Source organism: Hyaena hyaena, unplaced genomic scaffold (genome assembly GCF_003009895.1).
Source record: "Hyaena hyaena isolate Hyena2069 unplaced genomic scaffold, ASM300989v1 scaffold_693, whole genome shotgun sequence".
NCBI classification, from domain to species: Eukaryota; Metazoa; Chordata; class Mammalia; order Carnivora; family Hyaenidae; genus Hyaena; species Hyaena hyaena.
Window position 1 is genome coordinate 638,773 of NW_024081321.1, and position 20,195 is coordinate 658,967.

A 20,195-nucleotide genomic window follows, 5' to 3' on the forward strand; every position below is an offset into this window, starting at 1 on the left:
GGTACAAAAGTCTGTCTTTAGGACATGCGGATTCGTCCCATTCAGGGTAGAGAGAAATAAACATTGGCAAAATTTGCTGGGCTATTTCACAGTAACTGCGTTAGAATTTACACCAAGGCCGCGAGATTTTGCTCTACCATTTTTTAACCCCGAAAAACCCACAGCCTCCAGCAATTTCAGTTCAAAAAAGCAGCCCCAAGTTGACAAAAATTTTCCGTTCCACCCCGATTACCTCCAAAGCATATCCTACCCCAAATTGGGCCTACACGTGGAGCCTCCGACCTATTAGAATGACAAAAATAAAGTATCGTATGTTCTCACTTCATTGGACATTACCTGTCGCATCTTTAGAGGAGACCATTAGTATGTAGCAACCACAGACGCCGAATTGGGAACGATCTGTTGTTAGAAGTAAAATGTTTATAAATACATCAACCAAAGTGATCCACTTTGGCCATTCTGGGAATCACTGATTATGTTTTAAAACTTCCTTTAATTGTACTTGTAATAAGCTATTTTCCCTTTTTTATTTCTCTCCCATGCTTCCTTGCTTTGCATTGTGATTGCATGCCATCTGCTGGTTTAACCCATGATGGCTTGCTGCTCTGATATTCACCATGCCAAATACCACTTCTATTACCATAATGCTACACCCTCCTGTTCATTGCTCCCATGGTACCCCTCCTGAAAGTACCCATGATGCACAGCGCTACGTCAGCCACTGTCTCTGCAGCAACAACTCCTGCAACAAGTGTCCCCTTCGCAGCAGCAGCCACAGCCAATCAGGTTTGCTCCTTTTAAAGCTTTCTTTCACAAATCCCAAACTCTAAATGAGTGCTGATATTTAAAAAAAAAATTCTCGGTGAGAATTTTTTTTTCACGTTTATCCATCAAATTTTATTTTTTTAATTAGTTTATAGCCGGCATTTATGGACAGGTTGCACTTATTTAGAGTTAACATTTACTGCAAATAATGATGTAGCTATGTTTTGTGTTGCACTGTTTGTTTTCGTACCTAATATTGTGTAATTAACCTGATAGGCTTAAATTCCTTTTAGTACAGCGTTACGTATCCAGTGGTTTGTGAATTGCCACAGAGAAACCGTAAAAGCCGAGCTTGAAAACTGGCTAGATTTCGATTCAGTTCGTTCAGACCCTGTCTATCACCCGCTGGGGAGGATAACAAGTTCACCTTCTTAGAAAAGTCTCCCCTCCTTCCTTCATGGTCAAATTTGAGGTCTGAATGATTCCTGTCCACATCTCGCCTTGGTCGTTTGTGCTCCCAAACTCACTGGTTCCCACTTCACAATTTGTGTCAATATTGGCCTCAGAGCCAAAGCGTGCCGGAGGAGGAAGAGTAGGCACTGAGTTCACAAAGGCTGGATATAACTAATTAGGGATGTTTAACTCTGTTGGTTTAATGCATGTGCCGGTAAGACCCTGGATGTCCTCGTTCTCAGTGAGAACCAGTTGGCTATTTCCCACTCTGTAATCACAGGCTGACCGTGACCCTAACCCCAGCCAGCCAACTCGCAAACATGTGCTCCTGGCACGGGAGACGCACGTGAGGGTGGGGGAGCGTAAACTCTCAACCTCGCATAGGAAAAACACATTACTGCGCATGCCCTCTCTTCATGGAAGACCAATGGTTTTAATTTTGCTTTTAGTTTGCTTTTTTTTTTTTTTCAAGTAAAATCAACTGTACTGATAAAAGATAAAAATATGTATAGGAGTAGGCTGGAGGGAAGGTCCGAGCCAATGGGAGAAATTGGGAGAAATCATATCAGGGCATACATGGCAGATTCCAGACTGCGTTTTGCAGGTGAGAAGGGCTGATTCACACTTTCTGTCTATGTTCAAGTGCGTGACTCCAGTGCTACGCATTCCATCACTGAAGAGACAAGTGTGAGGGTACTTGAATGAAGGAATAAAAGGAAAATCCCATGATAGGTCAGACTGTGTCCTCTGAAATGTGGTGAAGCAGGAAAGGGGTGGGTGGGGTGCTGAGCCCACACATGCTCTCAGAAGCAGATAGGAACTACTGATAACGTTTCAGCTCTTCACTCACCACCTCAAAAATGCCCCGTTACCTCTAAGGAAGACCAACTCAGCTTCCAAACAGATATAACAAAGAATAGCAAGTAAGTTTCTTAGCTGGGAAGTGGCTTAGCTGGGAAGGTTCAAAAGAAATGATGGGCTGGAAGAGGGAGAGACAGTTTGTGTCCCTTCCATAACTAGGTTCAAAGCATCCCTTTCATTTGCTCATTCGTAATAAGGAAGCTGGATATTTAGGTCTGAGCTCTGCCTTCTCGAACCACATTTTTGTGGTTTTTGACAGAATTTTTGTGATGAAGTCCTTTCCTAAGAAAACAAGTTTGAAGTATAATATACGGGCATTCATTACAGTGGAATTTTACTATACTTTATGGCAAATTAAGCACTTCTTTTTAAAAAAAATTTTTATGTTTTATTTATTTTTGAGAGACAGAAACAGTGCAAGTGGGGGAGGTGCAGAGAGAGAGGGAGACACAGAATCTGAAGCAAGCTCCAGGCTCCCAGCTGTCAGCACAGAGCCTGATGCAGGGCTTGAACCCACGAGCAGTGAGATCATGACCTGAGCTGAAGTCAGCCGCTTAACGGAGTGAGCCACCCAGGTGCCCCAAGTTAAACACTTCCTAACAATGGAAAGGAAGTCAAGATAAAGATATACTGTGGAGTTTGAGCATAAATTCCATTAATATGGTAAATACTTAATCCCATCTCATATATATATATATATATATATTTTTTTTTTTTTTGGCTCCCTTTGCTGGGAAAAACTTTGGGAGATTGCATGTACATATACAGGTTTGTGTACACATGCAGGGTGGCTGGGTAGGAAGATGGGATATGCAGAAGCTAAAATACATCATTTCACAGCCAACTGTGGTTGGCAAGAGAATTAACAGGTTTAACTTCAACTGCCTTTAAAGAAATATTATTAAAGGAGTACCGGACAGTAGCTTCGAGAATCTTAGATCCTGGGTCTTGCAGTTTATCAGATGTACTAGTGCTGGGCTCCACTTCAGTGATGAAGAAGAGAAATCCTTTAGCAGCTCTTCAGGAAGGTCAGCTTGCACAAGAAAACCACAGAAAAAGAAATAGTTGTAAATATGAACTTTCTGTATAGAATATTTTTCACGTCTTTTCAACAAGTTTCAAAGAGGGAAGCAGCCATAAAAGAACTTGGAACTTCTTCCGGTGCCCCAGAATCCAGAATTCAGAGGATGCTGATGGCTGTTAAATGACGTCATCGTCTTGTTAATCTCACCCTTTAAACTCCAATGGTATCATATCCATGCGAATGAGGTGTCATTTAAACATAGTAAATCTCAGTTTCCTCATTTGGGAAAGGGAGCCCAGCATTAGATCACCCCATAGTCCTTTCTAGCCCCAAGATCCAGCAAACCTGCAGTCCCTTCGCTGCTATGCTGGACTCAAAGTATGGGATGTATGAAGGTAGACACTTCCCAAATGGCAAGTAGTGCTAACAGTTTCCAAGTTCAGGGCACAATAAGCATCTTGCCTTCTTTTTCCTTCATGGAGTGATCTGTCTTTAGCCAAAAACGCGCTGGGGTTTTGACAGTCTTTCAGTGCATTTGATCAATTTAGATTGGCAGTTCAGACAGTTCACACCTCATAGGCATTTGTAATCAGATACAAGTCATTCATAGAAGGAAGAAGAGAGACCAAAACATCCCGTGGCAGATCCTCTGGTCCAGGCTCTTCCTTTACATGTGAGCCCTGGATAAGCCAGGATGAATAGGTAACAAACCTAAAAAGTCTGTTCTCAGGGCTGAATCAAGGGGCCCGCAATGAAAATTTTAACTGAACTTACACATGTAGTTGGAAATTCAATAAACGTTTTAACTGAACTTAGACTTGGAGTTTGAGAATCAATGAATGTTTTACCTGAAATTAGACTTGGACTTTGAAATTCATGGAAGACAAAATCCAAATACTTTGGGAGAAATATAAAATAATTCTTTTGGTGGTTTGACTCTGGGCATAGGTATATAAACAAAAATGCAATAAACAAATTTCTTAGCAGCTATTTCCTCTTTCAGCTAAGGTCTTTGGGCCTTACTATACAAATTACATTTAATAATCATTAGCTAATAAGATTATTATTTACAAACTACTTATTTTGTACAATATACTATTCTAACTGATTTCTCTCTCATATAGTATATAATACATTATATATCACGCCATATATTCTTTTTAATGTTTTTCATTTATTTCTGAGAGACAGAGACAGTGTGAGCAGAGGAGGGTCAGGGAGAGAGGGAGACGCAGAATCCGAAATAGGCTCCAGGCTCTGAGCTGGCTGTCAGCACAGAGCCTGACGCAGGGCTTGAACCCACGAACCGTGAGATCATGACCTAAGCCAAAGTCGGACACTTAACCGACTGAGTCACCCAGGCGCCCCAATCATGCCATGTGTTTTATATTGTATGAGAGAGGATACATGTGAATAGATATACTCATGTAATCCTTAACCACAGTCTTATGAGTATAGCTTTGGTCATCTCTATTTCACAGATGGTAAAACTGAAGCAAAGGTTAACTACCTTAGCCAAAGTTAAACAATGAATAAATGGTCTTACTGCAACTGAGTCTTGGGCAGTCAGAGTCCAGAAGCCTTGCTCTTAACCACCTGTGCTATACCACCTTTCTCATCATTATAAATGTGCAAAAGTCACTTCTTTCTCCAAATAAACTGTCTTTCAAGTGAGACCCAATAGCAACACACTGTGTTCCTATAGGAGGACATGAAGAAGTCTTGCTCATGCAGCTCAAACTAACGTGAATGCTGGGGGGGGAGTGGGGGGCAAGGGCTGGGGGGATGGAGATGGACTGAACTTGAGCATGGCTTTGAGCTAGTTATGTAATAGCCAGGTCATGTTTGGAAACCATATAGCTGATATACATTATTATAATATATAACCATATATGAATATTCTGTGTAATATTATAACAGTGAGTAGACTGAAAATTACTACCAGGATCTATATAAGTAAGATAAGAAGAAAATAAAACGTCAAAAAGAATTCATTATTAGGTTCATGGGCTTCTTTTGTGTGAATCACTCCCCCCAGGCTTTACTCTTACATCTGCCCACCGACTAACAAAGGGCCTGGTAACAAGGACAGTCAGATATGAAAATGAAAACACCATATAAATGAGTCTGTTTCAGCCCAACAGATAGTCAGAATGTATTAATCTATAGATGTCTATATTGTGACAAATTTAATCTCAGAGTACACATTAAAAGACGTAGAGGTATTAAAAGATTTTCAGCTTAGTATATGGATTACCTAGTTTTTTCATATTGTAAGAAATTTCATTTAACAAGAGTACAGGTTGAAATTCCTATAACTTGAATTATTATAGGACTCTGCTGTCTTGCTTTTTTTGTTGTTGTTGTTTCAAAACTACGTTGTTTTGAGAGTTTAGTTTCCAAATAAATACACTTAAAGTTTTAGTTTCTTCATTTATATACGGAGTTCGTTCAGTTTACCTAATAACATCTTTGAAGGTCCAATTAAGATACAGTTTATACTGTGAGTCTTTCCCTGCCATCCCCCCCCCCCCCCCCCCCCCCCCCCCCCCCCCCCGACAGCTAGAAGTGCTTTTTCTGGCTTCTGGGTTCTGAGGCTACTGCACGCTTCTCAGAGCATCATCGCAGGAGAGAAGGAATGGCAAGCGCACAGGCGGGCAGGGGACTGTAAAAGGTGAGGCCAAGAGCTAACATTCTCATTGGTCAGAGCCTCTGTTTCCGGGGAGGGAGAAATCTGATTGGTCAGAGCCTTAGTTTCCGGGGATGGGGAGGTACAGTCTGACCTTGGGTTTGATTCTGACCTTATAGGACCAAGGCCAGGGGTTTTGCCTGATTTGGCCAATAGCGGTCTGTAAGCTGGATAGCTGACAGAACAGAAGTATGGCGAGAGTGAGCAGATAGATTTGAGGCAGGAGAGTCTCTGGAGACCGTTGAAAGGTTTTAACAAGAGTCCAACCTGAGACAGTGGCCACTGGCAGATGGCATACTTTGTCTTGCTTTTGCCGCTTATGTGGGGAGAGTTCCTTTTGACCAAGGAGAAACATAAAAACTATTCCATGGCAAAACCCATCCAAATATTAATGTCCTGTGGCAGAAAAAGAAATTTGGGCTAAGGTGAAAGGTTCACCACAGGAAGTCGCCCCTGTAGGAGCTGAATTCTGTCCCTTCAGGGATAACAGTTGAGTGAACTCCCTGGTCCCACGTCTCTGGTGTGCCTCCCTCTACCATGTGCCTTCCCACTTCTACCTAAATGAGACTTCACAGCCACAGAAGCTCAAAGACTTCCCAAGCCTTTGCTCGAAAGAAAGAGCCCCTCCAGATTTGAAGTGAATACCACTGCCCATGTTTCCACGGCGGAAGCTATGTGGGCAGTGAGGGTGATTATCCAGCTAATTCATTCTGGGAAATGAGCCTGTGCTAAGAAGAAACAATTCTTGAACTTGGAAATCAGGAAGCTTTTTATGGAGCACCCCACCTGTAGTTTTATTTTATTTTTTTAAGTTTATTTACTTATTTTGAGAGAGAGGGAGGGAGAAAGGGCAGAGACAGGGAGAGAAAGAATCCCAAACAGGGTCTGCACTTTCAGCACAGAGTCCGATGCCGGGCTCAAACTCATGAACTGTGACATCATGACCTGAGCCAAAAATGAAAGTCAGATGTTTAACGGAATGAGCCACCCAGGCACCCTCTCCCCAACCAGTGCCTTTAAAGCTGGGGAAAACAAGTTATATTTCTGGCAATATGTTTAAAAAAAAATCTCTCAATCACATCTACAAAAAGGGATGATTCAGGTTTAAAATTATAACCTCAAGGTCTTGTCACATCTTTTAAACACTCCTCCAAAGATTAAATCCATTTAACAAAAAGTTGACCTTAGGAAGAGTGTATTGAAAATTAGTAATATTTAATTAACACATATAACCCTCTACTTATGAGAATATTTCTAAGTCAGAAAATCCCATTTTCCATACCTGCCGGTTATAAATTTACCATATCTGATAACCAACTTCAACAATATCGTATCAAAAATAGTAATTACATGCAACCAGATTCATAATATTATGCTTTATCTGACCTGCTACAAATTACTTGAGGGGGAAGAAAAAAGATTAAAAGCATCAGATTTTACTTCTGAAAAAGAAATGTGAACAACATCTCAAAACTATTTGTATAAAGATTTTTGGATTAGCCTGTACTAATAAAGAAATCTAGAAAGGCAAGGTCATGTTTTACTTAAACTCTCATCTCAAAGAGTTTTATAAAACATCTATTATGCAAAGCCATCTGCCAGGACTATATTTGGATAAACGTAGGAGGCATTAAACATTCCCCACCATTCACCACTTGACCCATTTGGAGCCCATTTTTGGTTTTGCTTTTTTTTTTTTTTTTTTTCCTCCATAAGAAAAATCTTGGTTCTGTAAAGCGTTGGTGTGGGGGAAGTGGGTTCCTGGGAGCTACCTCTGCCAAAACGCACGGTGGTAACTGGCCTCTGTGTACAGATGCTCAAATTCCTTTCTCACCGTTTGCTCATTCCTGGGAACAAACTCTAGAAAGCAGCTGGAACCGAACTATTTTGTGCTCCAGAGAGGCCCAGACAACAGGTGTCGAAATCACGCCCTTGTAACTGGTACTCAGGGGGAGAACATCTATCTCAGCATTTGACTTTGTGCTGCTAAAGCTCCTTAGCCACCTTGAGCATTTTGCTGATGTCCTGACAATAGAAGAGGGTTCCATTTCAGTAATGGATCGGGTTGCTTCCAGTGAGACAGAACTGCCATATCAAATATTTTGTGGAAAGAGGCAGCAGTGAGTAAGCGAGTGTGTGTGTGTGTGTGTGTAGGGGGACAGAGATCGGAGCTCGCTATATCTCTAAGTAAAAAAAAAAAAAAAAAAGCTAAATGCTTGAAATTTCAGGACTTGCATTCAGTTAACACTGTTGGCTAAAGCTGCTTGGCAATTTGAGTGTAAACTCCATGGTGCAGTGCGGCTCGGGCATCAGCATCCAGATGGAACAAGACGGGTCAGGACACTTTTGGAGGAGGGGTGGGTCTTGGATCTAGGAGAGCCATACGGAGGCAGGTTGTTTTTTCTCTTCAAGAAATCAGAAAATAAGAAGACAATAGACCTTTCAGTTTTCTGCCTCAGAAGCAGCTGCTTTGCAGGCCAAACGACCCTGAGGTTCAGTTCATAAATGTATCTGCAGATTCTCAAAGGAAAGGCTAAGTTATGTAAGTGTTGTAATCTAGTGCATTTTCTTTTTTCATGAATAATTTACACCTCACGGTGAGAAACTTGGGTAGAATTCTTTTGTATAGAGCACCTAAAGACATAATATCAGCTCCAATTTTGTGCGGCTGAAGAGAAAATGTCAAGGGTCCTTATGTGGGACTTTACTGCCTGGTGGATTGTCCTACTTATTCTGACTCAAATCCCATCCTCTTTTGCATTTTGATGGAATTTGGGGGGAATCTTTTTAGACTGAGAAGTTCTGCTCCCAGTAGTATTTTGGCTTTTGTTGATGGTAATAAAATCACGCTCAACTTTCCTAATGTGAGGTTTCCTCTTTTGAGCAGAGTGAATATACAGTTCATCCCGCATGTGTGTTTATTTCAGCTGTAGACCTGCATGGAAAGAGAGACTAGCTACCGCGCAGGAGTTCGGGTTCATTTTCAAGGGCTGAAAGATGAATGGGGTCTCATTCTTAAGAAAAGTTGTTAGGAACAGAATACAATTTTGACTCGGGCATTATCTCCCCGAGTTCTGCCACTGCCGCCCGCCTTCCTGTACTTCCGCCAGCGCATTTGGGGCGTTGGCGGCTCTTCTGTGGGGGCAGATGGGGAGGAGAGAGCCCCACCACCTCCTGGGGAGGGGGAAGCGACAGCCAGCTAACCTGACTGTTCTTTCACTCACTGGATCTGACGCCACCACGTGTCACAGACGGTTGTCATTAGGTCTGGCCTCTCAGCCCCTGCTAGCCTTCCCTCTGGGCTGCATCTCCGGAGGTGATGGCTCCAAGGTCAGCCCTGGTTGAGTCTGCTGACCGTTCTGTAGGCCACCACCATGGACAGGCGCTGGATACCAGGAGTCTACTGCCCAGTCAGAGAAACACAGAGCAATGAGAGAGTGCCAGAAAACGAAGTAGTCGAATACTCAAACGTTACTACATGGGAAGTAAGTTCTGTGGCAGGGCCTTGTCCCTGAAGGGGCTGAAGAGGTAGGTCTTGAGGGGTATGTAGGAATTTGACAGATAATGTGAAACATAAGGGGCGGAGAGGGGCGTGGGGTAAGGGGGAAAGGGGACAGTGTGTATGAATGTACCACCATTCTGCTTTACGTGAGTCCTCATATTTAACCCTCTCAGATGGGTCCCATTCTTCTTTTATGTGTGTAAATCAAGGCTTAGATTGGCCACATGTGTAATCAGTAGTAGAGTCTGCATTTGACCCCAAGTCTATCTGACCCTGAAGTCTAGGCCTTCTCCTTACCCCCCATTCTTCCCCAGTAGCCTGTATGGTTCAGAAGAGAGTTTTAGAATCGGTCCTGGACTTTATCCCACAACAGAGGCAGATGGAATAGCTATTACTTTATCAAGATCTAAAGGAGGGGGCTGGACACTGACTCACATGGGCAAAACAAAGAGCTCTAGGCCACAGTGAGTGGAGGAGTGAGGGGAGGGTGCGTTTGGACGGGGCCGGGAAATTCGGCGGCAGAGGTGAGGAGGGATTCGTTACTGAGGCTTAGGAAGGCAGTATGGCAGCAGGACAGTGATGTGTTAAATCAGAGACTCAGAAACGCTAATCTGCCATGAGTGAGAGGGTGGGAACTAGCTGGGACGTGCTGAGGGCAGGTTCACTGCGAAGGAAGCTACCTCCTCAGTGAAGAGATGAACTTGGGGTAGAGAGAAAAGAGGGACTATGGGAAGAGATAGATAATTGAGAATCAGGAGAATCCAGGGACACGTTTTGATCCTTTGGCCTCCCAAGGGCCTTCTCTGGGTCCTATTGTATCTGGATTTCACCAACTTGCTCCTCCCTACCACCCCAGCCTTCTCTAAGACACCTCGCCAATGACTCACATAAAAAGAATGGTTCTTGTTGACACCTCTTCACTTGTATTTGTGCTAGGAAGGACCAGTTTGTTGACCGCCATTCTCCGACATCGGTTTATGAACAAGCGTAGCTGTTCTAGCATTTAGAATCTGTCACACCTCAGCATCAGGTATAATCTGCTGAAGCTTTTGGTCTGTTTTCTTTCAGTGACCAAATCATATTCTTACCATCATTCCCTTTGCTCTGGAGTTTTCAAAGATCCTCAGAGCTTATGTCAATGAGCTTCCTGTCACCAAATACAGACACTCTTCACTATTCACCACAATGCATTTCTGGAAGTGGCATCATTAAGCTGGTCATTGTAAATGTCACCCATGTTCCCATAGTCATGGTTACATCAGGCATTGTGGGTCTCACCCCAGACCTGCATCTCTTCACAGTAGAGAAAGACAGTACACCATAAGAGAAATGTACACAATCCTGCCACACTTCTACAGCAATATAAAAAAGGAAACTATAATGCGAGTTACAAACTGGAACAGGAGCCCCGCCGGGCGGGACAAATTATCCAAGTCACACAGATATTGACAGAGCCAGGGCTGGAACCCAATTATCTGTGTTCTTCCTAGAGTCCTGCTTTCTCTCTTTCACCACCCTGCCTTCCTGAGAACGTGCTTTACCTGATCATTCCAGTGGCCACAAAGTAGAGAGCCCAGAGATAATGCACAGACAACTCAACAGCTCCCCTTTATGGAGTACTTTCCAAGAGCCAGATGTTGTACTAATAAGCCTTTTATATGAATTATTAACACCTAAAATGGCCCTGTAAGGGACTGTTCCTGTCCCCAGTATGCAAATGAGGAAAGTAGTTTCACGAAGCTTGTCCAAGATCATCGGTGAAGTGGCAAAACCAGATTCAGAACTTTTCCAAGCCCCTAACCTTCCATCGCACAATGAGAAAGACCTAGAATGGTTATGTGACTCGCTCAAGGTTACATGACGGAAAAAAAAAAAAAAAAGGTTACATGACGGTTAGAAACTTGCCTCCTAACACTGCACTTAGTCCTCCGTCAAACCACAATGCAGCATGAATATGTGAGCTACACATTTGTATTTGAACAATCAATAGCTTGCTTCCTCCTTAGAATTTAGAAAAGTTTTTGAGCAATCAAAAAGATACACAAGGATGTTAAACTTGACTCCTTCTTTTTCTCCAAATATTTTTTCCAAGAATAATTTCATAGTTCTTCCATTAGTCATTCCTCCAATCTTTGTCATTGTCACACCGAAACATTTGGAAGGGCCAGACAACCGCCTTAGTTATGAGAATTCAGGAGAAAAGGAATTGCTTGAATCTATTCCTATTGTTCACCTTTTCTTTGCTCTTCTGTGGCCCTTACAATGTGATGGATGGCCTTGAACAAGGAGAGAAGTTTAAAAAGGGAAAAGCTAAGGAGTGTGTCAAGAATAAGAAGAAAATCCCATTGTACTCCTTTGCCTTGGGGAAAAAAAAAAAAGGTGTTTAAGTGTTGCTTTTTTTTTTTTTTTAACATAAGCTCATAACATAAGTCCCCTGTCTGCAGTGTGTGGAGGCCCAGGAGAAGACAGGTGCATGTGGGACCCAGGCCAGGACAAATATGTGTCGGACCTGCAACGGACAGGTGAAGGTTTTGAAGACAGAAGCACGGATGTGCATTAGACGAGACTGGTGTGCAGAAGTGTCCACAAATCATGGTTTGCTCTAAGCAGAGTGACGTACAAAATATTAGTAAATGCCGTCTATACCTTGTCAAAATATTCATGTTTTGTGGGCTGGCCCAGGAAGTTAACTTAGGTGAAATATTACCAAGTAACAGTGGTCTCATGTGCTTCCTACCATTAGGCACTTATTAAATACATTATCTAATCCACACAACTCATGAGTTAGGAACAATGTTTGATCCCCACTGTAGAAACGAGGAGCACTAAGAATAGTAAGTGTTGAATCACTTGCCCATGGTAACACACCGAACAGGCTAGAAGCTGGGCTTGAACGAGATCTAACTTGAAAGAATGGGAGATCCTGCCTGTCATTGGCTGTTACCTTTCTACTGCGGGGGACACTGGTCATCATACACTGAGGACTGCTGGTGCTTTTATAATCAAAGATTTTAGTTTGAAAAATGATCAGGGGCGCCTGGGTGGCTTAGTCGGTTAAGCGTCCGACTTTCGCTTAGGTCATGATCTCGCGGTTTGTGGGTTCGAGCCCCGCGTCAGGCTCTGAGCTGACTGCCAGCTCAGAGCCTGGAGCCTGTTTCAGTCTGTGACTCCCTCTCTCTCTGACCCTCCCCTGCTCACACTGTCTCTCTCTCTCCTAGAAATAAATAAAAACATTAAAAAAAAGTTTTTTAAAAAAAAAAAAAAGAAAAATGATCAATATGAGTGACAGTCAAGACTTTCATGAATAAATAGAGAAATCCAGCTTATATTTATTTAGTTGTCAGTGACAGGTCAGGATACACAAATATAGAAAGGTGAGTAAATATATTTGACATTTTTAATACCTTAATATCATCGAAATCAGGTTTATTAACAACATAGATGCAGTGTAATACAGATCATCTAATACTTAAATGCACAATATTATTATTTGAATGCCCATTTTAAATAGAAGCTGAAACCAAATTTTTATTCCCTTCTCTTTTAAGAAAAGCGAACCAACACTTAACAAAACCAGATACTTACTATATACATTGTTTCATTTACTACTCAACAGAACTCTGTGAAGTGTCTTACCCATTTTCCAGAGGAGAGCAAATATTAAAGAATAAATTGCTTAAGCTTCAAACAGGTAGGAAGTGGCTGGGCAGTGTTAGAATTCAGGTTTACCTGCCTCTAAATCCTATTCTCTCGGGTCTCCACCATATTTGAATGAAATTGGAGTTTATGGTCAATGTAGGATTGGGATGAATCTCTTTATATGGTTCCCTTTAAAACATCTGACAATTGAGTTTAACAATCAGTTTTTAAAGTTGTAACGATTTAAGAAGGAAGTTCTAATAGAAATGAACCTCTTGAAATCCAAGTTCAGTATCAGAAATAGTCTGAACATATTTTTGGCTGATGAAACCATAAGGAAATTAGAATTTTAGTCCAGAAAACAAGAGCTAGAAAGCAGATGGACAAGGGCACCATTTTGCTCTTCCAAGGTTGGTAAACTGGCAAATAACTTCTGGTTGGAATCTACCAAGAGGACTTCTCTCATCCAGGACTTCTCAGTTTTTAATTTCTCAAACAGTGATGATTTTAAGATTTTTTAAGTTTATTTATGTATTTTGAGAGTGAGCCAGAGCACTAGCAAGGGAGGGGCAGACAGAGAGGGAGAGGGTTGAGAATCCCAAGCAGGCTTGGCACTACCCGTGAGTAGTAGAGCCCACAAACCCATGAGATCAGAACCAAAATCAAGAGTTGGATACTTAACCCCAGGCACCCCTAAACAATGATCATTTAAAAGGAGAGATACTTTTCCTCCACAGTCTCCACAGAACCTTACCTTCACACCTGTCTCAGGTTAATTGAACATCACCACTTGGGAATAAATGTTTGGGGCGGCATGGGAAAGGCAAATCAGAGGAGCCCCTACGAGGTTGGCTGGTTGTAAGCAAGCCAGAGAGCTGAATTAGAAAGTGAGCCTAGGAAGTTGATGACAATTCAGGTGTGAGAGAGCCAGGGGTCGCAATTTAAACACAAAAATGGGGAGAAGAGAAGAGAAAAGGAAGAAGGACATAAGGATTGGGGGAAAGGGGGTATAAGGAGTTACTGCTTAATGGGTACAGAGTTCCGTTTTGGAGTGATGAAGAATTCTGGAGATGGATGGTGCTGATGGCTGCTCAGCAGTAAGTGTACCTATGCCATTGAACTATACATTTAAAACCGGTTAAAATGGCAAATTTTAAGCTATACCTATTTTACCACAGATTTTTTTGAATTGGACAGTGGATCTGAATAATCCATAAAAGGATTATTTATGGTGACTGTGTTGTCCTTTAAGAGTTCTGTTGTCTTAAAGCAGGTAGCCGCGTACACATGCAAATTCTTCCTCACTGAGCCACGCTCGCTGGAAGCTGGGTCTATTCACTGTTGACTCAGTGGTGATGCACCTTCATACAATTTCTCAACAAACACTCATTAAGAACCTACTATGTGTCATATCAAATTCAGAATTCTGGGAATACAGTATTTTAAAAATTTTTTTAAAGTTCATTTATTTATTTCAAAAGAGAGGCAGGGAAGAGCAGAGAGAGAGGGGGAGAGACAATCCAAGCAGGCTCCACACTGTCAACGCAGAGCCCGAGGTAGGGCTCGAACTCACGAACCATGAGACCATGACCCGAGCTGAAATCAAGAGTCAGTCACTTAGCCAACTGAGCCCCCCAAGTGCCCCTGGGAATACGGTATTGAACAAAACAATCCCTATTCTCATGAATCTTACCGAATAAGGGGGGCAGGCAGTAAACCCACGTGCAAATGTGACAGTCCAAGTACTTACATATAATAAGGATCATCTCAAAAAGTAGAAATGGTCAAAGAATGGTCCTAACCACTGAGTTCTGACAGAGGACAGCAATAATGAAATAAAAGAGAATATATAGGAGCTTTTTTTTTTTTTTTAATATGTTCGCTTTTTTTCGTCTCCATTTTGCCATCTTCTAGACAATGGTATCTTGGCTCCTCCTAGGAGTTATTAGGGAAGACAGATGGTAACCCGGTTTAGCTACCCACCAGACTGCAGAGGTACTGACGGGGTGCAAGCAGATTAAGAACGTCAGCTCAGAAGGTCACGAAGCTCGTGGATGGCACAGACAAGCCTCGTGAAATTCCTCTCCAGGACTCTGATTTTTCCTTTGCACCATGATTTTACACACAATTAAGTAGTTTTGTTAACCAGCCTCTCTTTCTGACTCACATATGCAGACACACAGGCAAAGAACTAAAAGAGGAAAAAAATACTAATTTTGCTGGAAATTTTGTTAGATGCCAAGGTCATTCCACCAATTCCAGAAACATGCAAGATGAGAACGAGACGTACTTCACGTCCTGCACACGGCATTAATCTTCCCATTCCTTTTACTGAATCTTAGCATTTGGTTACTTTTCCGCCTTTAAGTGTCCTAAAAACCAGTTCTTAGCAGGCTGGATTATACATTCTGTTCCACTGTTAGAATGAACACTACAGCCAAAATGTGCTCAGGATTCTAAGTCTAACATAATGGTGGTGGATACAAAAGCAAGGTATTGAGTAGACTTGAGGACTTTATGTTGAATTCAACAGGATCTTGTTTCTGTGATTTTTTTCTTGGCCCGAATCTTCAATTTATTACTTGAAGAAAAACCCCATATTGAAAAGAACAGGTATAAATGACTCCCCTGGAAATCTCTTTTCCATTGCTGCATAAACTGTTTTTTAAAGGTATAAAAAAAAAAGTTTTCTTGCATTCCACTTTCATGTCCAGAGGTCACCTTCAATGAAATAGCCTCAGATGTGGGCAGCCTATGTAATCCCAGGTAGCCTCACTTGCTATGCATCTCATATAAAATATGAGACATCATATTTAGAAAAATATTTGATACTTTTTCCTTTCCTATTTTCCTTTCTTAAGTGTATTTATTTTGAAAAAGAGAGAGCAGGTACATGTGCCAGTAGGGGAGGGGGAGAGAGAGAGAGGGAGAGAGAGAGAGAGAATCCCAAGGAGGTGCTGCACTGTCAGTGCAGACAGAGCCTGATGTGGGGCTCAAACCCACAAACTGTGAGATCATGACCTGAGCCCAAATCAAAAGTTGGATGCTTAACCAGCTGAGCCACCCAGGCATCCCACTATTTCTCAAATAGTATGGTCCAAATCTTATATACTGTTTCTTGAGATAGTAGGGGAATTTAGCCTTCATTAATATATAGAAAGTCCCTAATTTTAAAAGTGTTTGTTCAAACCTCCCTTTGCCACTTGGTTTGAAATTCAGATAATTTTCCTATAGAGACAGTGATGAACTTGATGGTAAGGTCTCCAGGTTGGCCTATCATAGCTTACTTAGCTCATGACATTGCTCAAGGATAATACTGTAGTAACAGTGTGCAGCAAGCCAAATATCATGCACATGGATGTTTCTTTATCTTAGAGACTCAAAGAGAGATGTCAAAAGAATATGCCTAACTCAAAGCCCCAGACAGCTGTGTGATAGAAAAGTCCTTCACCTTCTGTACCCACTGGGGGTAGAGGAACCATCACCCACAGTGAATTCCTCGACTGGGATGTTTTCTGGAGAAGGTTGGTGGGGTAGGGATGTGACGTACGGTGTGAAGATGGAAGTGGCAGGCATGAATAAGAAGAAGAAATCTGGGACTTGTCCCTGCGCGGCCACCAGATGCATGCATCCACCCTCCTTCCCATTTTCCTTGGATGTCATGGTCCGATCTTCCCACTTCTTTTCTTCCCGGGCTGTTGTGTGGCCCCTCCAGTCTAGGGTTTGGTCTCGCTTTCATTTTGTCTTGACCTCCTCTGGCCCTTGCAGAGCAAACATGGTGTTACAGCTCCTCTCTTCCTGAGCGAGCACACAGCACTCCTGAATGTGTATTTGTTCTGAACACTTTTGTAGCATTACGGGGAAGCATGAGGAATGAAAAGTCTCTCATAGGCCTTTTTCTTCTTTCTCATGTATATCCTACAAGAGAAAGAGTCATCCCTGGATGATATATGGACTTTTAGGCGATCCCAGGGCTAGATTCCTGTCTCAATGTAAAACCAACAGAAATGACACTCAGAATCCCCTCAAGGGACTTGGATTGGTTGAGGCTGGGTGTGGGGTAGATAAGGGTATCATGAGCAGAGCCTCACCCCATACTCACAAGAGTCTAGATTTTTCCACATGTGACATGGACTCATCTGAGAAGTGTAGTCTTACTCAAATCAAGAATTTCCATGTATTTTATCCAGATAAATCCAGATAATACAAATTGTCAGTGTGGACCCCGGTCAGTAATCTTCAGTCAGGCCAGGGTTATTACCTTTGGTGGAAAACCTATTAATATTTTTATGTGATCATTTCTATATATTAGAAAGTATATCTAAAGATTCTTTCTGTTCAAATATTATAGGATAGAAAATATTAGAAGTGTGTCCTCAACAAAATGATATGTCATTGAAAATGAAGGAATTAGAACCTTGAATGTAAACTTTTCATTAAGGACAGAGGACAAAGCAGTAATCTGGGCTAAACTACTCTTTACGGCCTGCTAAATACTGTGGGCATTCTGGCTGCCTTGGGTTGCTCTTTCTGAGAGCGAAACTCATGGTCATATTTGAGAATTTTCTTCCACAACCCGCACGTGGGCCTACCCTTTTTTACATACATGCAAACTTATTTTGAAAACAAGTCAGATATGGCAAAAGACTCTGCCTTCTCTCAGAACAACATGCCCCCAAATAATGACTGGGACTATTTTCCAAAGTGTGTTTTCATATGCCACTAATTATCTTTGAATTGTTTATGTGGTTCAAGTTTACACATAGTCTTGAAATAGGCCAGAGGGCTTACAAATGTTCATTTATTAGCCCATATCCTTAGAATTACTCTGATAAGTTTATGTTCACTGAGACCAAAGACATTTGCTCTTGACTTTCGTAATCCATTCTGTGATTACGTACAGAATGATTTTGCAGCTGAAAATGGACACATGGGCCTCCACCTTTGTACAGTTTGCTTCAACCAAAATACTTCACAAGTTTGGCCTCTCAGACACAATCAGGGAATTTCGGACAGTTGTGACAGACGTGTGGAGTACTAGAGAAAAGACGGCGAGAATATTAAAAAGTGGGCAGACTGAAGGAGGGAAGGGATGCCAGTAGATAGTAGTGAAGAGGAACATGCATAACAGAATAGAAAGGAAAAAAAAAACTGTAAATAAAGAAAAAAATATTAGGATGGTGAGCAACAAGCAGACTTCACTAGCTTGGCCATAGTTGTAGGAAATGCCATTCGGTTTTCAGTTTTTACATTAATAGTAAGTTCTGCTTAAAAAGATAGTGACACATATTTTTAAAATTTGCTTTCCAAGGAAACAGGGCTTGTAGCCATGAAAAAGATTGTCTAAGGGATCAACCAAGTCTAGAAGTTTTCTTCAAGTGGCTTTTTTGTTTATCTGCCATGTTTCCTTCTTTGTGAGTGATTCTTCCCCAGCCTGGAATATTTTTCCCCTATCTATATATCACAGGGAGTAGGGGAATGGTTTATTTTTCTTGAACATTCTCTAATCCTGAGCTGCCCTGAAAGACTGCAGAGATAAATATTGCACAAAGGGTTCTTTTCCTGCCCCCATTACTATATCTCACTTGTTAGTGGCCGTTTGGTCTTCTGCTGATGGGAGCTTTGTGGCATTGTGTCCTCAGTAAATACTTTCTCAGCACTCCATGCACCCAACAGTTACTACATGCCTCCTATATGCCCAGCCCCATCCTAGACACTAGAGATACACAATGAATGAAACATGGCCTCATTCCTAAAAACCTGGCTGTGGACCCAGTTAGTGCAACAGCCTTGCTCAGAAATGGGCACTTGAGACCCCATGCTAGTGGTATTCAGATCCACTGAGATTCCTTCAGAGTCCAGCAAAACCATACAAAGATTTTATAAGGCATATTTTATCCACATCTTCAAACTCAGAGCTACAAAGACACCACTGGATGGCTATTCGCAGGAGGATTTAAGTAAAACCTTGTTCCTCTCTTCTAATTATTTTGTGTTTGGATCCGTAGGAACAGTTGGTCTTTTTCACTGAAATGTTTTTCCTATCAATTACACCAAGCAGTAAGAGTACTTACTGACTTTAATATTGAGCTAACATTTTGAAAGATAATTCATCTGACATCCCGTGAATCTTTGTGATGAACATATTTATATAAGAAGTGTGAATATTTCTAGAAGTCATCTGGAAGCCCACCATTTCCTAGGGTATTCATATGTTCAGTTCCTGGGTATCCACCACGAGGTAGAAAGTGTTACTACTTGGTGCCTCTGAAGCCTGGAGAAACTCTGTGCAGATCTGTCTGCCTTGGCGCCCTCTTGCATGAGGGCTAGTTAGTTCAGCAGTTGAGCTGATGATGCTGATGTGCTCATGTCCAGTGTTTCAGCCTCTGCATGGACTATTTTGCTATCAACGAAGTGCATTTCTTACTCTGGCCAGCTCCTTTTCAAGTGTCTGCCAAAGGTAAGAGCATATGGATGGCTCAGCCAGACTCCAACATCATCTTGGAAGGGAGAAGGCAATGTGGATATTTAATATCTGGTAAAATCAGTAAAGGGAGGGACAGTACTTTTTTCTTAGAGGGTCCTGTTGGTCAAGTGCCCTATTCCTTTGGGTGAAAGCCAAATGTAAATGTCTGAAAGTTGCAGGATTGACTCCCCAGTGTTCCCTACAGCATTGACTGCCCCTGGCTCAGGAAGCTAGCAATCCAAACTTAATGGATATTTCCTCCCAGGAAGTAAGGCGCAAACCAGCATTCAGCCCAGATATATTTGACCCACAGAGTTGTTTCCTAAAATGTCCAGTAGTTGCTGAATTTCCAGCTTCTTTTGGGAAATGGAAAGGTCAAGCAATGTGGAGCCCAGGCTTCTGCAGGTAGCGATTGGCTAGAGCTGACTAGCTGCTCCTCCATTCCTTCTTGGCACGGGCCCTTCCATCTGCCACACTCCCTACCTGACCCACTCACTTAGGTGCCTTTCCTGCCTGGGCCCCGCAGTCAGTAAACTTAATATGCAGGGACCCAGTCTTCTTCTTAACAAATTTGACTGCTGTTGCACTATGAAGCAAATGGTATAGGCACTTCACGGAAGATACAGAGATTATTAAATGGCTGCTCGTAACACATTTGATGGGAAAACAACCCATTTGATATTCTTTGGGGGCATTCATGCTTTGTCTTCAACAAATATGTATTAGACTAATTATATACTGGGTTCATATGGGAATAATTTAACGATATGGATTAAGCAGAACCATCAGATTCTTA

At 42.0% G+C, this 20,195-nt stretch overlaps 1 protein-coding gene across 2 annotated transcripts in view; it reads left to right on the forward strand.

Annotated features, from left to right (window-relative positions):
• MBNL2 (muscleblind like splicing regulator 2) overlaps positions 1-20,195 on the forward strand; it is a 139,586-nt gene that overhangs the window by 114,706 nt on the left and 4,685 nt on the right. The window contains exon 7 of one of the 2 annotated variants that reach the window (XM_039217423.1): positions 692-786. The exons of the other annotated variant lie outside the window; for it this stretch is intronic. Within the exon in view, the coding sequence (XP_039073354.1) occupies positions 692-786 (95 nt within the window). The remainder of the gene's footprint in view (positions 1-691; positions 787-20,195) is intronic. 2 annotated transcript variants of the gene reach the window in all.